Here is a 23,789-nt window from a genome sequence, read left to right as displayed (position 1 = left end):
TGTTTAATGACATAAAATACAATTACAATATTTGTTTTAATATTTTTTACATAAAATACTACATTTTTAAAATTAAATTAACCACTTTACAATTATTTGCTTAAATAATTTGTTAATATAAATAAATTATTACAAAGTACAAAATGTAAAAAAAATTACATTATTATCAAAACAAACATATTACATAAAATAGAAAAACAGTAGTATTTTATTTGTATTTGATTTTATTACACAATATAATTGATTCCTGAACAAAACAATTAAAATACACATGAATTATTTTGTTATTAAAATAAATAATTTAACAAATTATCCATATAAATGAACTTTTTTTTATTTTAGTTTTTAAACGTCCTCAACTGACTAATGACCTGCAGGCCCATCTGTCTATTCAAAAAAATTAAGTCAAAATTAAAAAATTTCCAACGTGGCCCTCGAGCTCAAGCGTTTGCCCACCCATGGTCTACTCTCTTCTTGTTTTGACTCAAAGTCCAGCTGTGCAAAATTTTTAAGCTTCAGTATGTAAGCTTCCATTATGTCAGAAACGGAAATTAAAATGAAATAGACCTGAAGTGCTTCCTCACTGGGGGATATCATTCACAGCATTAACAAAAACAACAAGCATCCCATCTGCAGCCATGCAGACTGGACAGAGTGTGCTGGGACCATGGTGAAACACCTCCATGGGGGACGGATGCGTGTGGTGAATGCCCTCGCTATTTCAGTGAAATCTTTCTATTTCTCCATGACAGTGAGCGGAACTGAGCTCGGGCCCCTCTGCTGGGCCCCATCCTGCTCCCTTTCACTCAGAAGCCGTCTCTGGCTCCCTGAGTCCTCATCTCACATTCATCGCTCTTGCCATGTCCGTGCTTTTGGAGGGGACAGCTCATTCTGTTACCCTGTCTTTAAATCCAGCACGTCCCAATACTTCCACGTGGCTCTCACACATGGATAAATAGATGCTGTCACAGGCAGAATTGCTATTCCGTGCTCTGCTTTCACGGAAGTCACTGACCGCAGGAATGAGGCAGGCAATGCCGACTTGCGTAACACAGAACCGTTTGTGTGTGGGATGCTGCTTCCATGTGATCAATCGGTATGGGAATTTGCCACTGAAGGCCATTGTGGTACAGCATTGCTAAATTAATGCATTTAATGGTGACCTAAGACTTGTGCACAACCTTTTTTTTTTGTCAATAAAAGCAAAATGGCAATTCTTTAGTTTGAAATGGCAGCTGCAAGTAAGAATTGCAAAACGTTTTATATGTACAGAGAATACACAAGGACTGGACCGTAGGGATAGACGTGTCGATATCGGCATTGGCTTTTTTTTATTTATTTGAAGGCCGATAAAGCTGGCACCTCACTAAGCGGTGAATGCTTGCAAACATTGCCAATTTAGGTTTTTCTTAAGGATTTGTAATGTTCAGACAATTTTTGCTTGTCACAAAGAAATTTCAAACAACATCTGACAATTTTTCACTGTCTGCAAAGACCTTTTGAAACCTTTTAATTTCACCTTGGGAATGACCTACACTTTTTATTTTTTTTAAATGAAAGAAAAATTTTAGGGAAAGAAATCTTTAGGGAGCTATTTACATGCTTAATTTTGAATTTAGCTTGACACATGCTGATGACCATGGAAGCTCCCTGTGATTAAACAAAAAAATTAAACAAAGCTGTTAATTCTTTATAGGTTTAAAATTAAAAGAAAAAAAATTTTTTTTTTAAATTGACGCAAATTTTTTCTCTTTTACTGCATATGAATATCAGCTTGATATCTCAGTTATCGGTCTTCTTGACTACTAATAGTCGGTATCAGTAGTGGACCGATTTGTGTATCATATGTGCATGATGCACATTAGCTGGAGACTCAAATATCTTGAGTCTTGGAGGACAGCGTTGAAGTGATGTCGCGTCTGAATCTGTTACACTTCTCTCCCTTAATACTCTCCCCTGTCACTTATCATGGTTTGATCTATTTTGCTCCGCCCACCTCACACACACAGATCATAAAGCCACAATCCAATCATGCAACAAAAACCCCACACAGTAATCTTGTTGCGCCTGAACACGCACGCCCGTCTCGGTCTTTAAAGCCGCTGGCGTCCAACAAAGACGTCAGTCAAGATGAGGACGTATTGGACAGTCTTATGAGGATTAAGGTCAAGTAAGATTGCCGGATGAAAAGAAATTATTGACTAATTAGAGACTTGTGAGGGGAAAGGATACTACAGTCTTCTTTTATGAATCAGCAGTTGTAGCTCTAAATGAGCGTTTTAACTACACACGCATCATCTAATCCAATTGGGACTCTGTGAGGTGTGTGTGGGGGGGGGGAGGGGTATTTCACAAAGCAATAAACTTCACTGCTCCCCAGGGAATATGAAGATGGTGCAGATGTCTGCAGAGTTGTATGTGACTGCAAATTAGCAAATGGGAATACATGTTCAATATTCCTAATTACCCGGAATGTCCTGTGACTGCAAAACAGTTAAATAGGATTTCAGTGCCTCCCATAATGAATACCATGCTCCCTCATGAGCGCACATTCCCAGCTGATTTTATTAAAAGCAGAAATATCTTTTGGGATGAACGCCTGCATATCCAAAAGCTGGACTGCGCTGAAAGGAAAAGATAGATTCCTTCATCAGTGTTTGCTGCTTATCTTTGCATTCACACGTTAGGTGGGACAACTGCACAAACATGGCACAGGACATGATTGGGTGAGACAATGGCTCCTTTGTTTTCATAGTCAGTAATAATAAGCAGTGAAAGTGTTTCATTTGCTTCCTGTGATTGCGACGCTTTTGTCCCGCTATACTTTTAGCCACAGGCACAACCTAGCTTAGAAAAGTCAATAACTGATGCCTCCACAAATGTACAGCTCTACTCGGCAGACAATAACTTGAAGTCTTCCTTCTCTAAAACTATGCTTTCACATATGAACGACGCAATTGAGTGGCGGAATTTCCTGAATATGAATAAATATCAAATGTCATCATTACACCTCCTGGCAGCCTCTCTGAGATCTCTGAGGAGCCTTTTCACTAAACAGCAATACATCAGATACTCGCATCCTAACAAACAAAGCCTGTCAAGATTGGCTTCTTTTAACTAGATTTTTTCAATACAACAGATGTGAATAATGTTATTTATGTGGGTACGGTACACTATGTGACTACTTTAGCTATGTGGTTGTATTAAACACACAATGTGTCATTTTTCGTCTTATGCTGAATTTATATGAGAAGTATTAAAAAGCTTAAAGCCTCTTAGGAAAAGAATTGCTAAAGCCTACTAAGAGTGAACGTTTGCGACGCTAACGAATGTTGATTTCAGGTCAGGGTTTGTTCAAGGTTGTAATGTTTGCTAAACGTTCTTTAACCAGTTTTTAACGGTTCTATAAACAGTCTTAATGGTCTTTCTTTAGAACGTTTAAAGACCTTAAAATAGGGCTGGATATCGATTCTAATTTCCTCAATTGATTCGATTTTGATTCACAAGACTTCAGTTTGATTCAATTAAAAAAAGAATTGAATCGCTTCACTTCACTTCAGTCCAATATTGATTACTTATGGAACACCAAGTCTCCTTAAATATCAAAGACATGATAAAATCTCCACAAACATTAAATTCCAAATAAAATTTTGCGGAGGAAATAACTGGTTAAATTATTTAGTGTAATAATCACATAAGTGTTACACAAACATTGGCATCAGCAAGAACGAGATGAAAATATCTTCATAATTATAATTCAATAATTGTAAATATAAAATAAAAAGATTCTGAATTGTCTTAAAGTACAATAAGTCAGTCAGGTCTTTCATAAATGCAAGAAAATACTTTTAAATTCATGTGAACAGTAAAATACCTCCCAAAAATCTTGGCCTTTATAATTCTATTATAAATTTATGGGGAAAGGAGATATTAAAATAATCAATTCATGGTTTCATGAATCAATATCAGGCTAGAAAAGGAAAATCGATTCAATATCGATTATTCAATGTTTTAAACCTTGAAATAACCCTGACTTAAAATCAACAGAAGAAGAAGGTTTAAACTAGCTCATAGTACCACAGACGTTACTCACCGATATCTGGAAGACTTCCTGTGTGTCATCCAACATCTGCACCCTGATCGAGACTTTTCTTCCTGGTGCCTGTGCAGGTGGACGAAGACCAGGCTCCAGGGTGGACACCCCAAAGCTTTCGGGAGCGCCCAGCCTGTGGCCGGCCGTGGATGGCCTGTCAGCTGGTTCAACCATGGCGGGGCTGCTGGCCGCTGCTCTCAATCTGTTCCCGTCTGCTGGAGAAACAGAAGAAGGGCTGTGATTCTTCTCCAAATGGCTGGCAGATTGTGTCTGTTTTTCCAAATTAAACCGGCTGCGACCTCTTCAGTCAGCCATTTGAGTATTTTTATATTCTGGTCTTCACATTCCACTTGGGCATTTCCGTAGACACCCAAGCTTTTACATGGGCCCTCACTCTAAATTGCACTATATATTACTGCCCTTTTGGGTGTGTACCGAATCCATCCAAAAACATATGTTTTACAATAAGCTGGAAACTGAAGGAGTGAAATGTATAATGAAAGACCCCCTTATCGTTACCCTGTATTCTATGGCTGAAAGAGAGAAAGTTAGTGTACTGAAAATGTGCAACAAATCTCATTAGTTGCTAGTTATAAAAATATATATAAAGTATATATATATATTTTTTTTAATCACAGTGATTTTGTCCATGAGTTAGGCTGATGGCATGTACATAAAACTGCGGTGAGACACATGCAGGTGGGATTTACGGCATTTTCCTACAAACCGACCAGTCCAGACTTGCCAAAGCTTCACAAGTGGGGCAAATGAGACACGCTCTGAGAATACACAAAGACACAACCCCCCACAACTCATAAAGCAGCACACCAACCTTTCAGCACCCCCCCACCTCTACCCTGCACACGATAAACCTCCGCCTCAGACAATAAATATCCTCTCAGACGGTCTGTGACATCACGTCTGAGGAATGTTTTACAAGACAATTCTGACAACGCACATAAACGCTTTTAACCGCAATTTTTTTGAAGAAATGAAAAAAGCTTTTTTTTTCCACACCATCCCCACTTTAGTATACTGACCTGACAAATCAATGTGTAGTGGTGGTAAAGGGAGAACGTACATTTGTCATTTACATATCATGTCGATTAAAAGGTCACGAGAGGCAACCCTTCCAGTGTTAGTATTCAACCTATACAGCCGTTCCCAGGTGTATGAATGAACAGACCCTTGTAAATATTTACATTTGGTACTTTTGGAGATATCCCTTTGCTTATGCCTGACATGGAAGGTCACTGGATATGAACACAAGGAACTGGTTTGACCTTCAAGTTACATACGCAGAGAAAATTGTTGGTACCACACTCTTGATGAAAGATAAATCCACCATGACCACCAAGATAACTTGAAATTGATCAAAAATAATGCTAATGAATAAAAATCTACTGAATGATAAATGGGCTTCACTTGTATAGCCAACCTCCAGTTTGAATGGTGCCTTCTCCAAACTATATGTTTTGGCTTCTTTCGGAAATATCCAATAGTATTTATATTAGGGCCCGACCAATTAATCGGCCGCCGATTATAATCAGACGATTGGCCCCCAAACATCGGCCAATTATTTTCCCCTTAAAACTTTATTAAAGAAAATCGAAGTTTCCGACGCTGTGAAAGTGCCCTGAATGCACCAGTTTGCTTTCATAGCATTAGAAATTAGATAGTGTGTAGCGTATGTTATTCTGGTGATTCTGTTGTCCCTAAGCGTCCTTTAAGCTGTTTAATGACACCACAGTTGGAGTTACGAATAGCATCCACTGTATATTTAAATACAAAACATGCTTCGTTTTTAAAACATCGCTAGCCTAGTGCTAATGCTAATAGCGAAGGAAGGATCCCATTCAAATGCTAACAGGAAGTTAGCATCGACTTCGGGAGTGTTTTTCCTTCAAATAACAAATATATTGATATTATTCGAGTTTATTCTATTCTTATTTCACTTTCTTATTGTTTTATTTTGTCATTGTCCTTTCAAGTTATATTGAAAGTTGATATTTCAAGGATTCAAAGACTTTCTTTTCTCAAAATTCAAGGATGCAAAGTTGCAAACATCCAATGATTTATTTGTTTTGTCTTAACACACATTTCCACATGATATGGCACGAAATACAATCCCCGTGGTCCCAGATTAGTCCATTAAATCTCAAGAATTGTGAAAATAACATAAAATAAAAATATATAAACGAAAAGGTTCATGCTTTACAGCAGTTTTAAACAAGTAAGAATGTTTTTATTATTGACACATAAATCTATACAATAACTTGTATACTCCATGATTTTTTTGCTAAGGTCATACTATAGACTTGTCATTCAAAGTAGAGAATCTTAATAGCGAAAGTTTGTGCCAAGTGACACCCATTGAAAAGGAATTGGGGAGTGGGGTGGGGTAATTTTATGCATTATACATATTTTTAAATAATCGGCAGATTCATCTGTAATCTGTATTTTTTTCTGCCAAACATCAGTATCGGCCTAAAAAAAAAAGCATATCAGTCGGGCCCTAATTTATATCAGGACTTTCATATTAGTCTGGTGTTTTGTATTGGCTGAGTGTTATATGAAAGACTCATGACTTGTAACTGCGACCTTGCTTTCTGACATTGGGCAGCATATTTCGCCTCTGAATGTCTTGAAACTTGATCGTCTTGAGAATTCAACGTAACCAGAATAGATTCAAGACACCCTGTGCCGGATTTAGCAAAGCAGCACCAGAATATAATTGAGTCTCCTCGTACAGTGTTCTTTTGTTTGTATGCAAAGCACAGGTGAATTTATTGGTACCACTTTTTTTTTTTTAAAGAAAGAAAAACACAGTCACAAGAACATTGTCCCAGTCGAATTGTCGCCTATCTTAAAATATTTCAACAAATTCCAGTCACATCAGTTTCAAGTTATTTCAGGGTACCAACAATTTTATCCACATACTTATTACAACAACAAATCACAAGTGGTTTATAGCCTCACTTGACCAGGTGACACCTCTACAACACTAAGAGTTTTAACAAGCTGGATGTTAACAAATTCAGATGCAGACAGGATCTCCATGGCGGCAATAATGAAGAAAAAACAACTTTTACCAATATTAAGGATGACACGCGCTTGTTACTTTGACCTATTTCTCGGATCAGCGGGTTGAGTGAAGAGGAAACGGGGAGGCAGTCAGCGGCGAGAGGGGAATACTGAGCAAACTAGGCACATGGGCACAAAGGAAACCACTGTGGGAGCGTCTAACAGCGACGCTTTCACTAGCAGGGATGCTCACACAGCCTTTGAACTGGTGTTTAGAGGAACATTTCCCAGGGGTTTGTGGGAGTCAAAGCCAAGCGTTGGGGTTCCCATGCAATTGTGTGAGAGAGAGGGGTCTACATGGGAGCCACAAAAACTAAATGTGGAGGGCAAAGTTGCACTTGACAAGATAAAGTGGCGGCATTTCCACTAAACATATTGACAATCAAAAGGACACGCGTTCTTCATTGTGTCAGTTGAAGGACGCCAATAAAAAAAAACACACACACGACACACCCGCAAAGAGGTACACCCAGGACAAACAACTCTTAACTTTAACAGCGAGATAAAAGAATTGAACACTTGCGGACCATGCACTTAAAATGAGGATTTGGGCTGTGTACAATGAACAAATTGGCAGGGCAAAGGTGTGAAGGTGCAAGACCAGAAGGCACATTGTGCAAAAGAGGTGTGAGATCAGAGGTGATTTGACCTTACCCTGGAGGAGGGGGTCAACAAACAACAACATACACTCTAAAAAACTTATAATAAGATGTTTAATAAACAAGTCTGTCCAGCATGGGGTGTCTAAATCATGTTTTTTTTTTCATTATATTTTAGCGGCCCCACAGTCAGCATATACTAAAACTAACATTTGACACAAGTCTGCAACCCTACTTTATTAAAAAAAAAAAAAAGCAGTTGGGTGGTGGTGTGTGAAAAGCGTGCAAAGCCCCTGACAACTACTATACTATTAATAATAAACTGGGGCCTTGAGACACTTGAGTTTAGTTCATTCAAGGGCGGACCGGCCATCAGGAATTTCGGCAGTTTCCCTGAGTGACGGCCGGTCCATTTTTGGGTCGGTCACCCCGAATTGTATTCCCAGTCCCTGGACCACACTCATAACTCAAAACACATTGATGCAGTTATATGAGTTGTTATTAGCAGAGGATAAACAAAATATACCCGTGAGACTAGCTAGATTTAACCTATTTACAATGTAGACACTAGACAGGCAAAATAACTGTTTCACATGAAGGATAACGCCGCAATTGTGTGTAAGGAAACGGTAAGCAACATTATGTGGTTGTATTATAAATAAACAATCTAACTATTTGTCTCCTTATCAGCTTTACGACAGCTTTGATGCAGCAGTTTACACAACAGTTATTATAATATCCATTTAAAAAAAAAACAATAGATAATTGTTTGATTGAATAAAAATTTAAATTAGCCAAAGCGGCCCTTGCATCCTTCCATTTCTCCATATGGGGCCTTCAGAGGAAAAAGTTTAGACACCCCTCCTGCTGTACACTGTCTTTAATGCTTGTGGTTGGCAGAGTGAAAGGCCAAGATGTAGGTTAGCAGAGTAATCCTTTCTTTAGGCCCTAGTAAAGATGTCAGTAGGCTAAAGATTGCTGCGTGTTAGTCAATATTGATGCCGACGTTTTGACAATGACAAGCCTCTTTGGATGATTTGACTAATAGATCAACAATGGAAAGCAAATCACCAAACTCTCCTACTATCTTTTTGAGGACAAAGTTGTGAGAAAAGGATGCAAAATTTTGAAAGCACTCCACAGCTACCATTAAGCACACTCGCTGACTGTACAGGACAGCGAAATAAGATCTGCTGGTCTGGTCACCCCCCTGAGCTCTGCGGGTTCGTTTCATGACCAGACTAGATGCAAATTGTACTCCAAAATGCTGGGTCATCAAAAATCTCACACGGTCTCTCGTTCGTTTAGCCACAAATCGTCTCAACGCGTGCAACATGAGTCGCAGCCGAAAGCCTACGTGTAACCTGGCTTCATAATCCGGATAGAATGATTTCCTCACCTCACCCCCCGCTCCTCTCTCCCTGGTGCTCCGTCGGGTTTGTCGGTATATCCCTACCGAGCGGCAGCTGGCCGGTCGGTCGGTCGCGTTCCCCGCAGTGAAGCTTTCTACTCTCAGGTGAGACGCTGGCTCTGCGTGGCAGCCATTTGGACAAATGCTGGAAAACGTGTGAAGCTATCCGAGCTTTCTTCGGGAACAATAAGTAGCAGCGCACCGCCTCCCGAAGCCGCCCGGTGGGACCCCGGCCACACCAGCGCAGCAGCAGTAGCTCCGTTACGCCATCTTCTGGAGAAAATGAATCTATGGCAACTACCGGAGTGTAAACACGTTCCAGCCAAGGATTTAGTTATTTGGCAATAGCCAGATTGATAATTGTGATTAACTCAAGGGAGTTCTTTAAATTATTTGTGAACAAATACCGCGAGAATTCAGCTTGTTTGCAAGGTTACGGATTTATGATTTATTTAAAAGAAGCGATTTATGTCATTCCTGTAGTAAATTGCGAAGGCCTAAATCAACAGCTGATGGTCTCCCTTGATAAATATTGAACACATTTTGCATTTTACAAAATTAATACAAAGAAGTAATGCGATGCGATATGATCTTCGCGCCGCTACTCATGAAATGGCGCAATGCATCATGGGATATATTGCATTTCTTCTGCTCATGGTCAAGGTCCGTTGCCATAGTTACCACGACAGCGGGCGAGGGCGAGACTGCTCACGTGACCCAGTAAAATGGCGACCACATTGTGGAATTGATGCTAGTGTGTGAGTACTCTACTTCGTTTAATTAGCTAGCCGCTACATTGAGACACCCGGTCTATTGTTTCACAATTACCAGTCGCATTCTCCCTTAACGCAACAACAATATCTAAGTAATTCGTTTTTGTAAATTGCAGCGAGTTGCTATTTAGCATGTCAACAGTGAAGTAATAAACCTGCTAAGGTTAGCTTACCGCTCAATCTAAGTTGCTGCTGGCTCGTATGTTGTTTAGCCGGCTGGGTGTATTGCAATTCATTCTGGTTTTTACTTGTGCTTATATTATTATTTTTGTCTTGCAGGGTTTTGAGGACCGGAATTTGGATGTGTTTTCTCACCACTGTGCACCATAATCGTCATCTAATTACAGAATCACGATGGCCCTAAATGTGTTCGGTAAGGAGAATCAGGTTTACCATTGTCGATTCCGAGTGCTTTAATTTGTCTTGTCGTTTGTGTGCATCACACGCCTAATTAATGCGTACATTAATTGCACATTGAACTCGGAGGAAACCAGTAGCTTCGATGTAGAGATTTGAACATGCATGTGAAGTCACAACGTAGTACTGTATAATATAATGTAGTCAAATCGATCTGATATGGTACAGTTTCTAAAACAGACTGTTAATTAACTAATTGTAATTGATGTAGAATTGTAGCTGGTATTGCAATTTGATTGTCTGCAGAGTTTGAATCAAAAAGTGGCAATAAATGGCAACAGTTTTTTATGCTATTCTTTGTTTTAGGTTTTGAGGTATACAACAAAATGAATAACCAGGTTATTTGTATCCGACAGCAAAGAACTAACTAACCCATACAGATGTTACTAGTACTGCGTCTGAGAAAAAATACGGTATAAGCCTTGTTACATGTATAGTACAATGTTTTAAAAGGAAAGTTGCAGTTTAATAATAACAAATATATGTTAAAACTGTCTCTATCACCTGAAAGTGGAATATTCTTAAAATTATCTTTTGAAAAAACATCCCTCTCTGAATCAATATTTACATATGAGGCATGGGTTGGCAGAGCGCAAAAGTAGCGACAAGACGTGTTTGTCACTTAAGAGGCAAATTGTAAATGCTGAAACTTTAATATGCAGGCATTTTTTTGTATTTTGATTATGTCAAGCCATAGATGGGTTGTGCGTTTATGCTGCACTCACATTTATCTGCTATGTAACAGATTTTTACTAGATTTATTAATATTTATCCATTAAGAAGATAACTGATTCAATTTTTTTCTCTTTACATTGTTGTTATACGTATTTCAATTATTAAATAAAATTATAATTATATCAAATGAGCCTTGCCCTATAAATTCAGTCAAAGTAAACATATAAAATGATGATAGTACATTATTTTTTTTATATGTATTGTTTGTTGTGTATTTGTACATACTGCGCTCTTCTCAAATGTTCTTAAAGCAAAATGCATTTATGTATTTATTACTGTCAATTTTAAGTAAAAGAGACAAAACATATTCTTTTTGTGTCCTCAGATCATGATGAATACAGGCCACCGGTCTGGAAATCCTACTGTAAGTAATAAATCTGATTTTATTTTAGCGTTAATGTTTGTGTGATGATGGCATTTCCTGATTTAACTCTCTAAAAAATGATATCTATCTTGTGTTTTCCGCCACAGTGTATCAGCTCCAGCAGGAGGCGCCACACCCACGGCGATTGACCTGCACTTGTGAGGTGACGTTCTGATTATGAACACCTCTTCTTTTTTTCTTTTTTTCTTTCTTGTGTCTGCATTGAGGTGCTTGAATGTTGGTCCTTATTCGACTTTGCCCAACTTTCAAATTTTCTTTAAAATCAACACTAATGTGATCAAAGTCAAGTTGACGTTGACTACTTGCTGATGTAGTCATTGTTATTTTTCCAGTACAGTATTATGCTTTGCATTTATCTTTAGTCACTGACACTGGACAGCTCCTACAGATTTTACATAGCTGATGTACAGTATTGGTTTGACAACAGAACACTGTTTTTTGCTTTTCGTTTGACTCATACGCTTTTCTCTGCTCCCACACGTACGCCAACTCACATGCTGGTCCAGAATAAAATCATCTCACGAATAATATTAGTTTGCATCTGGGTGGAATTCTTCTGCTTAACTTTTTATCATTGTTGAAAAATGTGTATTTCTCCTGCAGGTGGACAATCGACCCAAATACTATGGAAGAGAGTAAGTGGCTAATTTTGTAGTTGTGCCTTGTGAGAATTGTTTCATATGAACAGAAGACTTGTGTTGTGTTCAGGTACCATGGGATGATTTCCAGAGAGGAAGCCGACCAGCTTCTGAGTCAGGCCGAAGGCAGCTACCTCATTCGAGAGAGTCAGAGGCAACCAGGCACATATACGTTGGCGCTGAGGTACGCGCGTTAACGTAAAAAGTCATTGTTGGCATCAGTTGTGCCATAGCTGAATGTGAATCGTCACGACAGATCGGAATGAGCTTGAGCCAAAGTGGAGCACCACTTGGTTTTGTGTTGTAATGATCTATTCATAGCCGTGTTCCACCTGCACACATCCGCTTCCATGTTTCCCCCGTGGTTATAATTACCTTCCATAAATACTACTCTGTGAATGGAAGGTTTGATTTTGGGTTAATGGTCTTAAAGTGTCGATCCACTAAGGCCTAGAAAAAATGTCCCAGTTTTGCATTTATGTGTCACACTTTTTCCCAGGCCTTATTAAAAGTTATTCAGGAGAGGGCAGATTTTGCCTAAGGGCGTCCACGCACTGCATGATGCTTGAAAATCCGACGTTTTGATTGGCTATAGTTTTCAAATTTTGAATCGCCGCAAAAACCAGCGGTGTGAAATCTTGTGGCAGAATCTTGCACAACGTGTCGACTGTCGAATGGGTGGGGGTCCTGAGATAACTTTCCTCTCACCCCATTCAGGTTCGGGAGCCAAACGAGAAACTTCCGTCTTTACCATGATGGGAAACACTTTGTCGGAGAGAAGAGGTTCGAGTCCATCCATGACCTGGTCACAGATGGCCTCATCACACTTTACATTGAGACGAAGGTGAACACTAAGTGGGCACTAGGGATGTAACGATAACGGCGATATCGCGATATTAAAACGGACACAATATCATCGTGGTCATGATATTAAAAGCAGCATATCTGTGAAAAAGGTTGATTTCCATTTGTGCAGTTCTAGCACTCTCTGGTGGCTAGTTTTTTAGTGCAGTTAAATTTTTACGAGGCATGTTTTGGCCCTTCTATGTTTAAAATCTACGCTAATGGTCAGACGAAATATGCTTCAGTCAATATGTGGAACTCAATGTGTGCGTGCATTAGCTCATTCACTGCCAATGACGGCCATAGATGTCAAAGATCGATTTTAACTGGGCTGGCAGTAAATGAGTTAGCAAGTAAGTGCCTCAATATTAAGTGTTATTAGAGATTGTTTATATGCACTGCTGTTATGTACAAAAGCACAAAAGTATATTTTTTTAGTATGAGCTTTTTTTTTTTTTTACAATATTGTGACCCTTTTTTTTATATCACCAACCTCCCCACAGTATCGTGATAATTATCGTATCGTGAGCTACATATCGCTACATCCCTAGTGGGCACCATTCTTTAACCCGTCCTTCTAACAGCCCAAAGCATTTCAAGTGTTTTAAAATTGCGACTTTCGTTTAGGCAGCGGAGTACATCGCCAAGATGACCATCAACCCTATCTATGAGCATGTGGGCTACACTACACTGAACCAGGAACCCACACTGAAGAAACACTTGCCACACAGTATGGAGGCTCCTGATGGCCCGGCTCCCATCAAAGATGACCACAACACCGAGGAGAGGGTGAGGACAATCAACATGAATTGATCCCAGCTACAGTATATACTTATCAGTTTCCCACTGCACTTAGTACATCTGCGCTTTTGTATTTGTGGAGCGTCACAGATGATGCGGAATAGTGATGTAACATGCAACGAGACGGAGCATTTAGTGACTGTAAGAATCACTGCGCTCTTATTGGTTCATTCTCCTCTGAATGTGACCTGTTCAATCCATCTCACGCTCTGCTCCCTCTCTCACTTGTTCAGCGTAGCAGCGTATCAGCACACACTCAGTCATGTGGATTGGAGCGTGCAGAGCGAGAGATGTAACACCGGTCTAGTTTAGAGGCTGTGGAAGATGTTTAGGATTTATTTGCAGATCCTCAAGCAGATTTTGTGATTCTTTGGCTGGCTTTTGTTGAACAGCGCCATCGGGATGCAGAAAATTTGGGCTCGCTGAACTTTAGAGGCTTGTCATTTTCAGGTCCAGCTTTTCTTTGGACTCTTCAACTTATTTCAGTTTGTGGTATGATTTATTGAAAGTGATCTTTTGTCTTAAACTGTTTAGGGGCAGATATCACAAGTTTTTCTTGTTTCTGTCCCCTTTCATTTCTTTTCTTTCAAAGAGTGAAATACATTTTTGGAATTGAATTGAATTAAACTACAGATCCCATAATGCCAAACAGTGAGGCTCACGTTGTTAGGAGAGGTAAGAAGCATTCGGACAGACGAGGGCAGAAACGCGCACGTCAAAAGAGTTCTTTGTTTGCTGCTGCTCTTGGTTTGGATGGCGGCAGCAGCGGCGGTGGCGGCTCAGTTCTTCATCTGCCAGTTGTCGGCAGCGCCTCGGACCCCATTGTAAAGACAGAGACCCGGCTCAACCAAGGCCCGCTTGCGTCTAAACCAACTTCTCCTGTCTCCGCCTTTTGGCAGCCAATAAAATCGTTTGCCCTTTCACAGCTGACATCGCTGGTGCGGCGAGCCACGCTGCGCGAGAGTGACATGGTGCCCAAATATGAGAAGGTTCACAACTTCAAGGTGAGACTCGCGTGTGAGCGTGCGTGAGCGTGTTGGTTGCTTATTTATTTTTTGCCTTTGTCATCAGATTCATACATTTCGTGGCCCTCACTGGTGTGAGTACTGTGCCAACTTCATGTGGGGGCTCATTGCTCAAGGAGTCAAATGCGCAGGTAACACACGAGTGCACACACCAGAGGTGGGAGTAAGTCATGAATATATGCAAGTCATAAATAAGTCTCAAGTGTTAGCCTTCGGGTTTCAAGCAAGGCCCAAGCTACTGTAGCAAAATCAAACAAGTCAAGTTGATTCCCTGCTAAATGTATGAGAAGTCGAATGATGCCATTACTTGGATGTGTAAGCAAGTTACAAATGATGTCTTATTCAAATCATGTGACTCGGGTCTCCCCACCTCTGGTGCGCCCACACAAGCATGCATGCACACACACACCAACATACATACATACTAGGGGTGTCAAAATGAGTGCGTTCATTTAAAGTTCCTTTAACGCCACAAAAAAAAATTTAACATGAGATTAATGACCGCCCCTTACTTGGAAAGCCTGGAGGGGGGGAATTTCAGTCACAACGCAACAGACACGTCCGTGTCAAAATTGATTAGTGATAAATGTATTAATAATGCATATATTTGAGCAGTCTGGGGTCAAGTTGTATTTTACAATTAAAAAAATGTGCAGAATTTCACAAGTTACTTCATGTTAAAGATTAGATAGCTCTTAATATGAAAAGAAAAATGCACTGAGCTATCACCACTGTCTTACAAATGCAATTATCCCATCCAGTGGCCGAAAAATGACCAACACAAATCAATATCACTTTTTTTTTTTTACAATTTTAACTCAATTTTATGAATTATTACTGTATCAATGACTAAAAGATGCAGCCATAGTTCTATTAGTTTAACATTTCTTCCTCTTTATGTTAACAAGAGTATGAAAACTTTACTGTATTTTACTGCACATTTAGAACAGATATAGAAATTTTGATTAATCGTGAGTTAACTATTGAAGTCATGCGATTAATTACGATGGGAAAAAAAATTATCGCCTGACTCCCACTATACATATATATTAGTGCTGTCAAAGTTAAAGCGTTAACTCATTGACTGATTGAAAAATATCGCATTCATCATTTAACGCAGATTAATCACACTATTAATTTTGACCGCAGATGATCCTTTGCCTTGACAGCGGATGGTTACGTTAAACGTAGCACAAATTACATGCATTTAAGTAAAGCATTTAATACATGTTTGCGTATGACATTCAGAATATTTGTTCATGTCAAACTGTTGGAGTCATTTTTATTTTATTTTAAACCCTGCAAGTAATTAACTGATTAGAAAAAGAGAAGGATGAGTGTGTGCAGTGGATCAAAACACGTTGAAGACGCCCTCATAACATTAAATGTGGAAACGTTTAGCTTTTAAACACATAACAGGTGCTCTTCAAATTTGGCGGGCAATTTTTTTTTGATTAAAACGCCTTTTTAATCAAGCGATGTGATTAATCTGATGTAATAAAAAAAATATATATATAATTTGACAGCTCTAATACATACATACATACATATATATATATAAATAAACCCCTGATATGTGTCAGACTGCGGGTTGAACGTCCACAAGCAGTGCTCAAAGGTCGTGCCCAATGACTGCCAGCCAGACCTGCGTCACGTCAAGAAGGTGTACAGCTGCGACCTGACCACACTGGTCAAAGCGCACAACACCAAAAGGCCCATGGTGGTGGACATGTGCATCCAGGAAATTGAAGCCAGAGGCGAGTGACGTCGAGAGCCGACTAACTGACCCACCGATCACTATTTATTTTTAACCGTGGCCTCCCACTGCTCTCCAGGTCTCCAGTCGGAGGGTTTGTATCGAATATCTGGTTTCAGCGAGCTGGTTGAAGATGTCAAGCTGGCATTTGATAGAGGTGAGGATCACAATTCGTAAGTAAACTCTGCGACGGGCTCCTTCCCTGACACCGCACTGCATCCACAGATGGCGAGAAGGCGGACATCTCGTCAAGCGTATATGAGGACATCAACATCATCACTGGCGCGCTCAAGCTCTACTTCCGAGAGCTGCCCATTCCCCTCATCACATACGATGCCTACCCGCGCTTCATCGAGACAGCAAGTAAGGCCCCCCCGACGTTACATATGACAACATGGTTCATGTCTTGATTGGTGTTCTTCCATTTGCTCATTGTAGAGATCACTGACCCAGAAAAACGCCTGGAATCCCTCCACGAAGCCTTGAAGCTACTTCCGCCGGCGCACTGCGAGTCGTTGCGCCACCTCATGGCGCACCTCAAGAGGTACCGCCTGCCACATTTTTTTTTTTTTTGTAGCGCTATGAATGACTAACATTACACTAAAAATGTTACGTAAAATAAATTGCTTCCAAGGGAGACTGAACACTGGCTGTAATTTAAATTTCCACAAGTATGTTGATTCAAAAATGAACAACTCAGCCATAGTTAACATGATCATTGAGTGACTGGCTAATTGATTGACTTTTCTATTGACCGGACTAATGGTACACTTAAAACTTCTTGCATTATCGATTAGTTTAGATTTTTTTTCTTTAATTTGGGACACTTTGTAGTGGAAACAGAAAAAAAGCATCTGTACTAAACTGAGCTGAACCAGACCATGGTGCTCGAGGGGAAACGGGACTAATTGAGCATTTTTCCAAAACGTGAGCGGTTTCCTCTCTTCCCTCAGGGTGACCCAGTACGAGAAGGAAAACCTCATGTGCAGCGAGAACCTTGGAATCGTCTTCGGACCCACGTTGATGAGATCGCCTGACTTGGATGCCATGACGGCACTCAATGACATCCGCTACCAAAGGCTGGTGGTCGAAATGCTCATCACCAATGAGGATGTGCTGTTCTGAGAGGCAGCAAAATAAGGACGGGAGGGCCAAAGATGTGTAACCAGTGCAAGGCAACTTGTGTCAAATGACTGCCTGTTTTTTGTCAGTGCACTTGCCAGAAGCAGAAGGAAGTCATCTTAAAAAAAATGCTAACACTGAGCCACATAGTGTCAGAGCAGTCAAATGAATGCTGTATTTCTGTTCTTTTTCGTGTTTGAGCTTTGTTGCAATGAACGGGCGAATGTGAGCTTGCCATCATGAGCCAAAATTCTAAATGTTGCAGCAGGGCTTCCATGGAAACCACAAGAACAACCATGTACTTCCTCAGTTTCCATAAAAGAAAACATGATTGTATCTCGCTAAAACTGAACGAAACTAATGTCATGAAGCGCTAGTACTTGTATTATGAAGGATTTTATTTTGCATTGTTCATTTTTTAAAACTGCGATAATGCCATTTGAAAAGGGCCAAGTGAAGTCGAGATGCATTTTCGCACATACAGTATAAGCGAATTCCACCCCATTTATGTCGGGGAAAGGGGGCGATGTTCAACTCTTACTTGAACTGTTTCATGCAATAAAAGCAAAATTTAAGGTTGTAAAAAAACATCAAACACTCCCATCGCTGCTGGACTGACTGATAATGTAGAGATGTAACATAATGTATCAACATTTTCTAACAAATCAAGGTTGTTGTTTTTTGTTGTTGTGTGATTTAAAAATATATCGTGTATATTTTGTGTTTTGTTATTTTTATTTCATCATGTAGTAACACTACCACGATCTGCTGAACCTTGAACCACTTATGAGCCTTCCGTGATCTGTGACACGTATTCAGTATGTTAATTTCTTTTCTTATGCTGTCATGATGTTGATGTAAACTATTTTCTGTATAGTATGCATGGGGACATTAAATTATTACACATGCCCATTAATTATGAAGTTTGTTTATTTTACATCACTTTTACCTTTATTTTCTTCACAGGACTAATAAAGTTTGTATTGTATGCCCTTCTAGCTCCTCTATCTGTAAATTCGTGGACATGGTGACAAAGATGACGCAAGACGAGTATATTTGTCATGCATTCATCACTTTTAGGAGAACGGTGCACATGCAAGTATTTTGCCTTACAGGTTGCTGTGTATGTGCCGAGACGGATCATAAGAGGTGCTGTGATAACGATCCAATTTCACTTCATCTGTCAAAATTAAATACAAATGCGTCTTTACTCACCTATCTATGCCAATGATTTATAGGAACACGCAGAATTATATTATCTTCCATTAGATGGCATAATAAGGTATAATAAATAATCCTGTGTACTCTACCCACGTTTCCATTCATACGCCTGAAAAATAAGTCATGGCTTCCTGCAAGTACGGTATTTTAGATATTTTTTTTTTTTCAATTAAACAGGCCCAGATTTCCCCACTTTTGTCTTTTTGCCTATGGCAATCATGTGGTCAGACTCAGTGGAGAATTTACCCAAATAGAACATAGAGCAATCCGTACGGTAAAGCCTGACTTGTATATAAAGAAAATACTTTTAAGTGAAATATCAGGCCTCGTTGGCGCAGTAGGCAGCGCGTCAGTCTCATAATCTGAAGGTCGTGAGTTCGAGCCTCACACGGGGCAGAATTTTTTGCCCCCTCTCCTCCCCATGAAGCTTCACGTAACTGAACAATGAACTAGTATTCGTTTTCTCGTGATAATATGCCCAAATAGGCATTTAATTAGCTATACTTCTGAACGTTTACTCACTATTTGATACTAAGCACCAATTCATAACGTTTCACGAGTATTTACAGCTATTAATGTTGTTACTGTGATGATAACTATCTAAATAAAATAGCGGGTAAACGTATTTCTGACACATTCAATGTGGCGGAGTCGGACGCGTTGACGTATCACATGATTCGCAGGATCGCATCAACGCAAGTACCAATCAGCTCAAGGCGGCCCCTGGTGGCCAAAATTATTCATTGAGACCTTCAGGCACAGCACATTTCTCGAAACTCACAGATCTGATTGGTAACCGCCAAATGTGACTTAACAGTTCTCCTGACCGCCTCCATAAGGTTTGCTCGAAGGACAAGGCAAGGATTGCTTGATTGCATTAGTTTGCCTCATTCTGTAAAAATCAGAATCAAAAACCTTCAAATTTTCCATCTTGCTAGTATTTTTCCACCTATGCTTAGTTGATTTATTGCTGACGTATTTCAGTATAAGAAATACATACAGTATTACCTTGCTTTATAGAACGAACTTCCAAAGGTCATAACATTTACACGGTTCAGAAAGGGTTGAATAATTCCCGGTCTTGTAGCTTTTTCATGTTTCCACTTCAATGGGAGAGAAGTAAAAGAACTGCTTGACATTCCCTGCGAGAAACTGGTCATGCAGTCTCAGCTCACTTTTTTTCCTTTGAAATTGGTTGTCCAATTATTGTTCTCTCCTAAACAAACACAAACCTTAAGCAGTCACTGCTGCAATCTTGTGCCATATGTGGGCTTATATTTGAGGCACACGTCTAAACTTTACTTTTAGTAAGAACTGCTTGGAGGATTACATTTGAGCAGGATTTTGAACCTTTTTATCTTCTTTTGTTAGACATGAAGATTGCTGCGTTCAATGTCCAGAGATTTGGACTAACAAAAGTCTCAAATCCAGATGTACTCTCAGCTCTGGTTAAGGTAGGACACACATGAATTGTTATAACAAGACAAATTAAAATACTAGGTTTCTCATTCCAGAAGCATTTATCATGCTTCTACGTTTGTCATAACTTAAAATCTTTAGATCGTGTCTCGATATGACATCATCCTGATTCTAGAGGTGGTGGATGCCAGTGGCGCGGCAGTTGAACTGTTTGTAAAGGAACTTAATAGGTGAGCTTGTTTATTTCTAAATGAAGCTAAGCCTTGTGCTAATAAAAAGCTAATATCGTACGTGCCATGTGTGCCTCACAGAGTCAACGCAAGCCATCATTACGCTCAGCAGCTTAGTAGCCGATTGGGAAGGAACAGATACAAGGAACAGTTCCTCTTCCTTTACAGGTAAAAAAAAATACAGTAGTGAAATACATAGCAAAAGATTTCTAAGTGTCTTATTTGTCCATGTTAAAGGGATGACGTTGTCGACCTGATTGACCGCTATCAATATTATGAAGACAATCAAGACAGTGACGTGGATGCCTTTTGCAGGGAACCTTATATTCTGCATTTCAAACCATGCAACACTGGCAAGCCTTTTTTGTTTTTTCACATTCGCATTCCAATCCTTAAAAACATTGCCATAGCGTCCGCAGTATGTCTGAGTCCATTATGGACACGTTAAGTTGTTCATAGGTAGTGAGCCACAATGAAAGGACTAGCAGGTTTGTCAAGTTCAGTCAATCATTGTCTCCAGTGTGCAACAGGTTATGTCTCCCACACACATAGTTAAATCCGTCTGTGTTCATGTTGCAGCGCTGAAGGATATAGTGATGATTCCAGTTCGGGCCACATCGTGGGATACAGAGAAAGAGCTGGATGAACTCTATGATGTCTTCCTGGCGGTCAAGGCGAAATGGAAAACGGATGTGAGTTGCACCGGTACCTGCTGCAGTTCTGCCTCCACTGGAATGAGCATGGCACTAAAAATAAAATGCTGGGTAACAGATTGGGTTACTTTTATCAAATATTAGGTTGAAGTTTGGATTTAGGTGGGCTGAGGAACTGATGCTGATCACCATTTTGGACAGGGTATACCGAAGCAGAAGTCAATTTAACTCATTCACTGCCATTGACGCCTATAGACGTCTAGTTTACATTTTTTTTTCCACTTTTGTTAACAAGAGTATGAAAACCTAGATTTATTTTATTGCACATTAAGAAAATATATAAAATGTGTTATTAATCGTGAGTTAACTAGTGAAGTCATGCGATTAATTACAATTTTTAAAAAAAATTATCACCTGACGCCCCAAATTTTTTATCATCTTTTTTTAAATCGTGAGTTAAATAGTAAAATCATGCGATAAATTATAATAAAAAAATTAATCACCTCACACCCCTAATTTTTAATCATCTTTTTTTTTATTGTGAGTTAGTGATGTCATGCAATTAATTACAATAAAAAAATTTAATCACCTGACACCCCTAATTTTTAATAATGTTTTCTTTTTCTTTTTTAATCGTGAGTTAACTAGTAAAGTCATGCGATTAATTACAATCAAAAAATAATAATCACCTGACGCCCTTAATTTTTAATAATCTTTTTTTCGTAAAAAAAAAAAAGATTTAAAAAAGAAAACATTATTCAAAATTAGGGGCGCCAGGCGATTAAAATTTGTCATTGTAATTAATCGCATGACTTGGTTAACTCACGATTTTATATCTGTTCTAAATGTATAATATATATATTTTTCCAGGTTTCATACTCTTGTTGACAAAAGCGGATTATTTTTTTAAACTAATAGAAATAATTCAAATGAATTTTTGACGTCTATAGCCGTCAATGGCAATGGATGCGTTAACATGAGTTAATGGCAGTGGTTAAGTAAACCGTTGGTTGAATGCTGGTTTGCTCCATCTATTGAATTCATGATTTTGCCTGTAAACAAAAGTTAGAAAATTATAAGTCAGACATCTGCCTTCTTCTCTCTCTCTTTTCCAGAACGTAATGATCCTGGGTGACTTCAATGCAGATGGAAAATATGTAACTCAAAAAGGAATGAAAGAGCCTCGCATTCGCAATGACAAGAATTTTCACTGGCTCATTAGTGACGATATGGACACAACTGCAAATACAGAAAATGCACATACCTATGACAGGCATGTTTTCATCCAAAATATTTATTCAATGAAATTCCTTGCTTTTTGAGAAAACAGTCGAAAGTTTGGTTCTATCTTGTTTCCATTGCTTTTAAAAAAGGATCGTCGTGCATGGAGACGACATGATGGCCGCCATTGTACCACAGTCAGCCAAACCATTCAATTTTCACAGAGAGTTTTCAATGACAGACGAATTGGTGAGTTCTATGTTATGTCACACGACTAACAATAAATAATCTCATGCTGTGTTATGCACACTTCCACAGGCACTGAAAGTGAGTGACCGCTACCCAGTTGAGCTGGAGTTGAGCAGCTCCCTTCCTTTCTGGATGACACATCACACCCAGAGAGGTGGCACTGAATACACACTGCATGCAACAGTAATGAACCCTTCCACAGGTAAAGAGTAAATTGTTAATTAAGTTGATCTCGTTGCTTGCAATAATAAAACACAACATGACACAAATAAATCTATGACACAATATCCACCTGTAAAGAAACATAATGTGTTTGTGTGTCTTTTACCTCCTAGGGTGTTTGCGCAATGATGTGTTGACACTGCAGAAGGAAAACCTCTATCTGGAACGAGAAAAACTCCAACTTGAGATTTCCTTGTTAAAACATCAGCTTGCCTCACTCAGTTGAGTATGACTAGAATTAATAAACAACATTCACATTTCCTGTCTTGCAAATCTGTTCTCCCACTCACTGGCTTCATTTAACATATTGTATTGCATTTCAGCATAATAAATATATATTACGTGTTTAGTATTGTATATATTTACACATGTTGTTCTGTATTTTTACTGTTGTATAATCCCAACCTTTAATGCGCCAAATCACCCACCCATTTTTTTTATTTAGAAAAATGTCATGCAAACCGCCAAAGGTAAAAAAAAAATCACGTTTTTATTTAAATGTATTTCCTCACTGTCAGTGTGAAAGTTGGGCCAATTTAATTGAACAAAAGGCTGAGATACTCGCAGGGAGTCAAGAGTTACTATTCTGTTGTATGAATGGCAGCAGGTGGCTCCGCAGATTTGTTGTATCTTCTGGCATCTAGTGGAAAAGCATTTAGTTGTTCTACCTATTATCACATATCACTGGTACAGACAGAAACAAATTATAAATTGAAAACTAAATGTATTTTTATGACAAATTAAGTGAAATTGGATCATTTCACAAGAGATTCCCTCATAATCACTTACAAGTGACGAGCTGGGAATCACTGGTACACTCTAAGTGAGTATAAAGGCTTAAAACCAAGTACAATAGAAGCGAAATGTGTGGACTTCCTGGTGATATTTAGTT

At 39.2% G+C, this 23,789-nt stretch overlaps 3 protein-coding genes, 1 long non-coding RNA gene and 1 other non-coding gene across 7 annotated transcripts in view; 4 read left to right on the top strand and 1 right to left on the bottom strand.

Moving 5' to 3' along the window:
• Window positions 1-9,472, bottom strand: part of LOC147179501 (FERM, ARHGEF and pleckstrin domain-containing protein 1-like) — a 42,180-nt gene extending 32,708 nt beyond the window's left edge. The window contains exons 1-2 of one of the 2 annotated variants that reach the window (XR_015093980.1): window positions 9,176-9,472; window positions 4,094-4,308 (exon numbers count right to left, since the gene is read on the bottom strand). Coding sequence is in view for 1 of the 2 variants with exons in the window: in XM_086067135.1 (XP_085923261.1) it covers window positions 4,094-4,267 (174 nt within the window). In the remaining variant the exon portion in view is untranslated. The remainder of the gene's footprint in view (window positions 1-4,093; window positions 4,309-9,175) is intronic. The other variant, XM_086067135.1, reaches the window with a different exon arrangement.
• LOC147179502 (uncharacterized) lies at window positions 2,031-4,403 on the top strand. The gene is made up of 2 exons (XR_015093983.1): window positions 2,031-2,165; window positions 4,171-4,403. It is a non-coding gene; the product is annotated as an uncharacterized LOC147179502 (long non-coding RNA).
• Window positions 9,473-9,845: 373 nt separating the features above from the next.
• Window positions 9,846-18,656, top strand: LOC147179500 (N-chimaerin). Of its 2 annotated transcripts, none has more exons than XM_086069739.1 (15): window positions 9,846-9,945; window positions 10,240-10,333; window positions 11,438-11,476; window positions 11,584-11,639; window positions 12,101-12,132; window positions 12,206-12,319; window positions 12,853-12,979; window positions 13,606-13,767; window positions 14,706-14,783; window positions 14,851-14,935; window positions 16,388-16,561; window positions 16,640-16,717; window positions 16,786-16,923; window positions 16,999-17,104; window positions 17,514-18,656. In XM_086069739.1, the coding sequence occupies exons 2-15, from the start codon at window positions 10,315-10,317 to the stop codon at window positions 17,683-17,685; spliced, it is 1,380 nt and encodes a 459-aa protein (XP_085925865.1). In that variant the 5' UTR covers window positions 9,846-9,945; window positions 10,240-10,314; the 3' UTR covers window positions 17,686-18,656. The 2 variants fall into 2 exon arrangements, with proteins under 2 accessions (XP_085925865.1, XP_085925866.1); XM_086069740.1 differs by lacking the exon at window positions 9,846-9,945 and adding an exon at window positions 10,013-10,123.
• Window positions 18,657-19,226: 570 nt separating this feature from the next.
• On the top strand, window positions 19,227-19,299 carry trnam-cau (transfer RNA methionine (anticodon CAU)). Its single transcript has one exon. It is a non-coding gene; the product is annotated as a tRNA-Met (tRNA).
• Window positions 19,300-20,167: 868 nt separating this feature from the next.
• Window positions 20,168-23,157, top strand: LOC147179498 (deoxyribonuclease-1-like). The gene is made up of 9 exons (XM_086068869.1): window positions 20,168-20,357; window positions 20,464-20,552; window positions 20,634-20,720; window positions 20,790-20,905; window positions 21,132-21,244; window positions 22,321-22,478; window positions 22,579-22,675; window positions 22,745-22,877; window positions 23,011-23,157. The coding sequence occupies exons 1-9, from the start codon at window positions 20,277-20,279 to the stop codon at window positions 23,121-23,123; spliced, it is 987 nt and encodes a 328-aa protein (XP_085924995.1). The 5' UTR covers window positions 20,168-20,276; the 3' UTR covers window positions 23,124-23,157.
• The last annotated feature ends 632 nt before the right edge of the window (window positions 23,158-23,789 follow it).

This window comes from Leptonotus elevatus, chromosome 2 (assembly GCF_054856555.1).
Source record: "Leptonotus elevatus isolate MCC_2025b chromosome 2, RoL_Lele_1.0, whole genome shotgun sequence".
Taxonomy (NCBI): Eukaryota; Metazoa; Chordata; class Actinopteri; order Syngnathiformes; family Syngnathidae; genus Leptonotus; species Leptonotus elevatus.
This window is presented reverse-complemented; position numbering and strand designations above follow the sequence as displayed.

Excerpts from the sequence above, each read along its gene's own strand:
- LOC147179500 (XM_086069739.1), top strand. Across the intron at positions 13,768-14,705 it reads ACCACAACACCGAGGAGAGG|CTGACATCGCTGGTGCGGCG; the intron begins GTGAGGACAATC and ends GCCCTTTCACAG. Across the intron at positions 16,718-16,785 it reads CAAGCTGGCATTTGATAGAG|ATGGCGAGAAGGCGGACATC; the intron begins GTGAGGATCACA and ends CTGCATCCACAG.
- LOC147179498 (XM_086068869.1), top strand. The coding sequence starts at position 20,277 with ATGAAGATTGCTGCGTTCAATGTCCAGAGATTTGGACTAACAAAAGTC. Across the intron at positions 20,358-20,463 it reads TACTCTCAGCTCTGGTTAAG|ATCGTGTCTCGATATGACAT; the intron begins GTAGGACACACA and ends TAAAATCTTTAG. Across the intron at positions 22,878-23,010 it reads AGTAATGAACCCTTCCACAG|GGTGTTTGCGCAATGATGTG; the intron begins GTAAAGAGTAAA and ends TTTACCTCCTAG.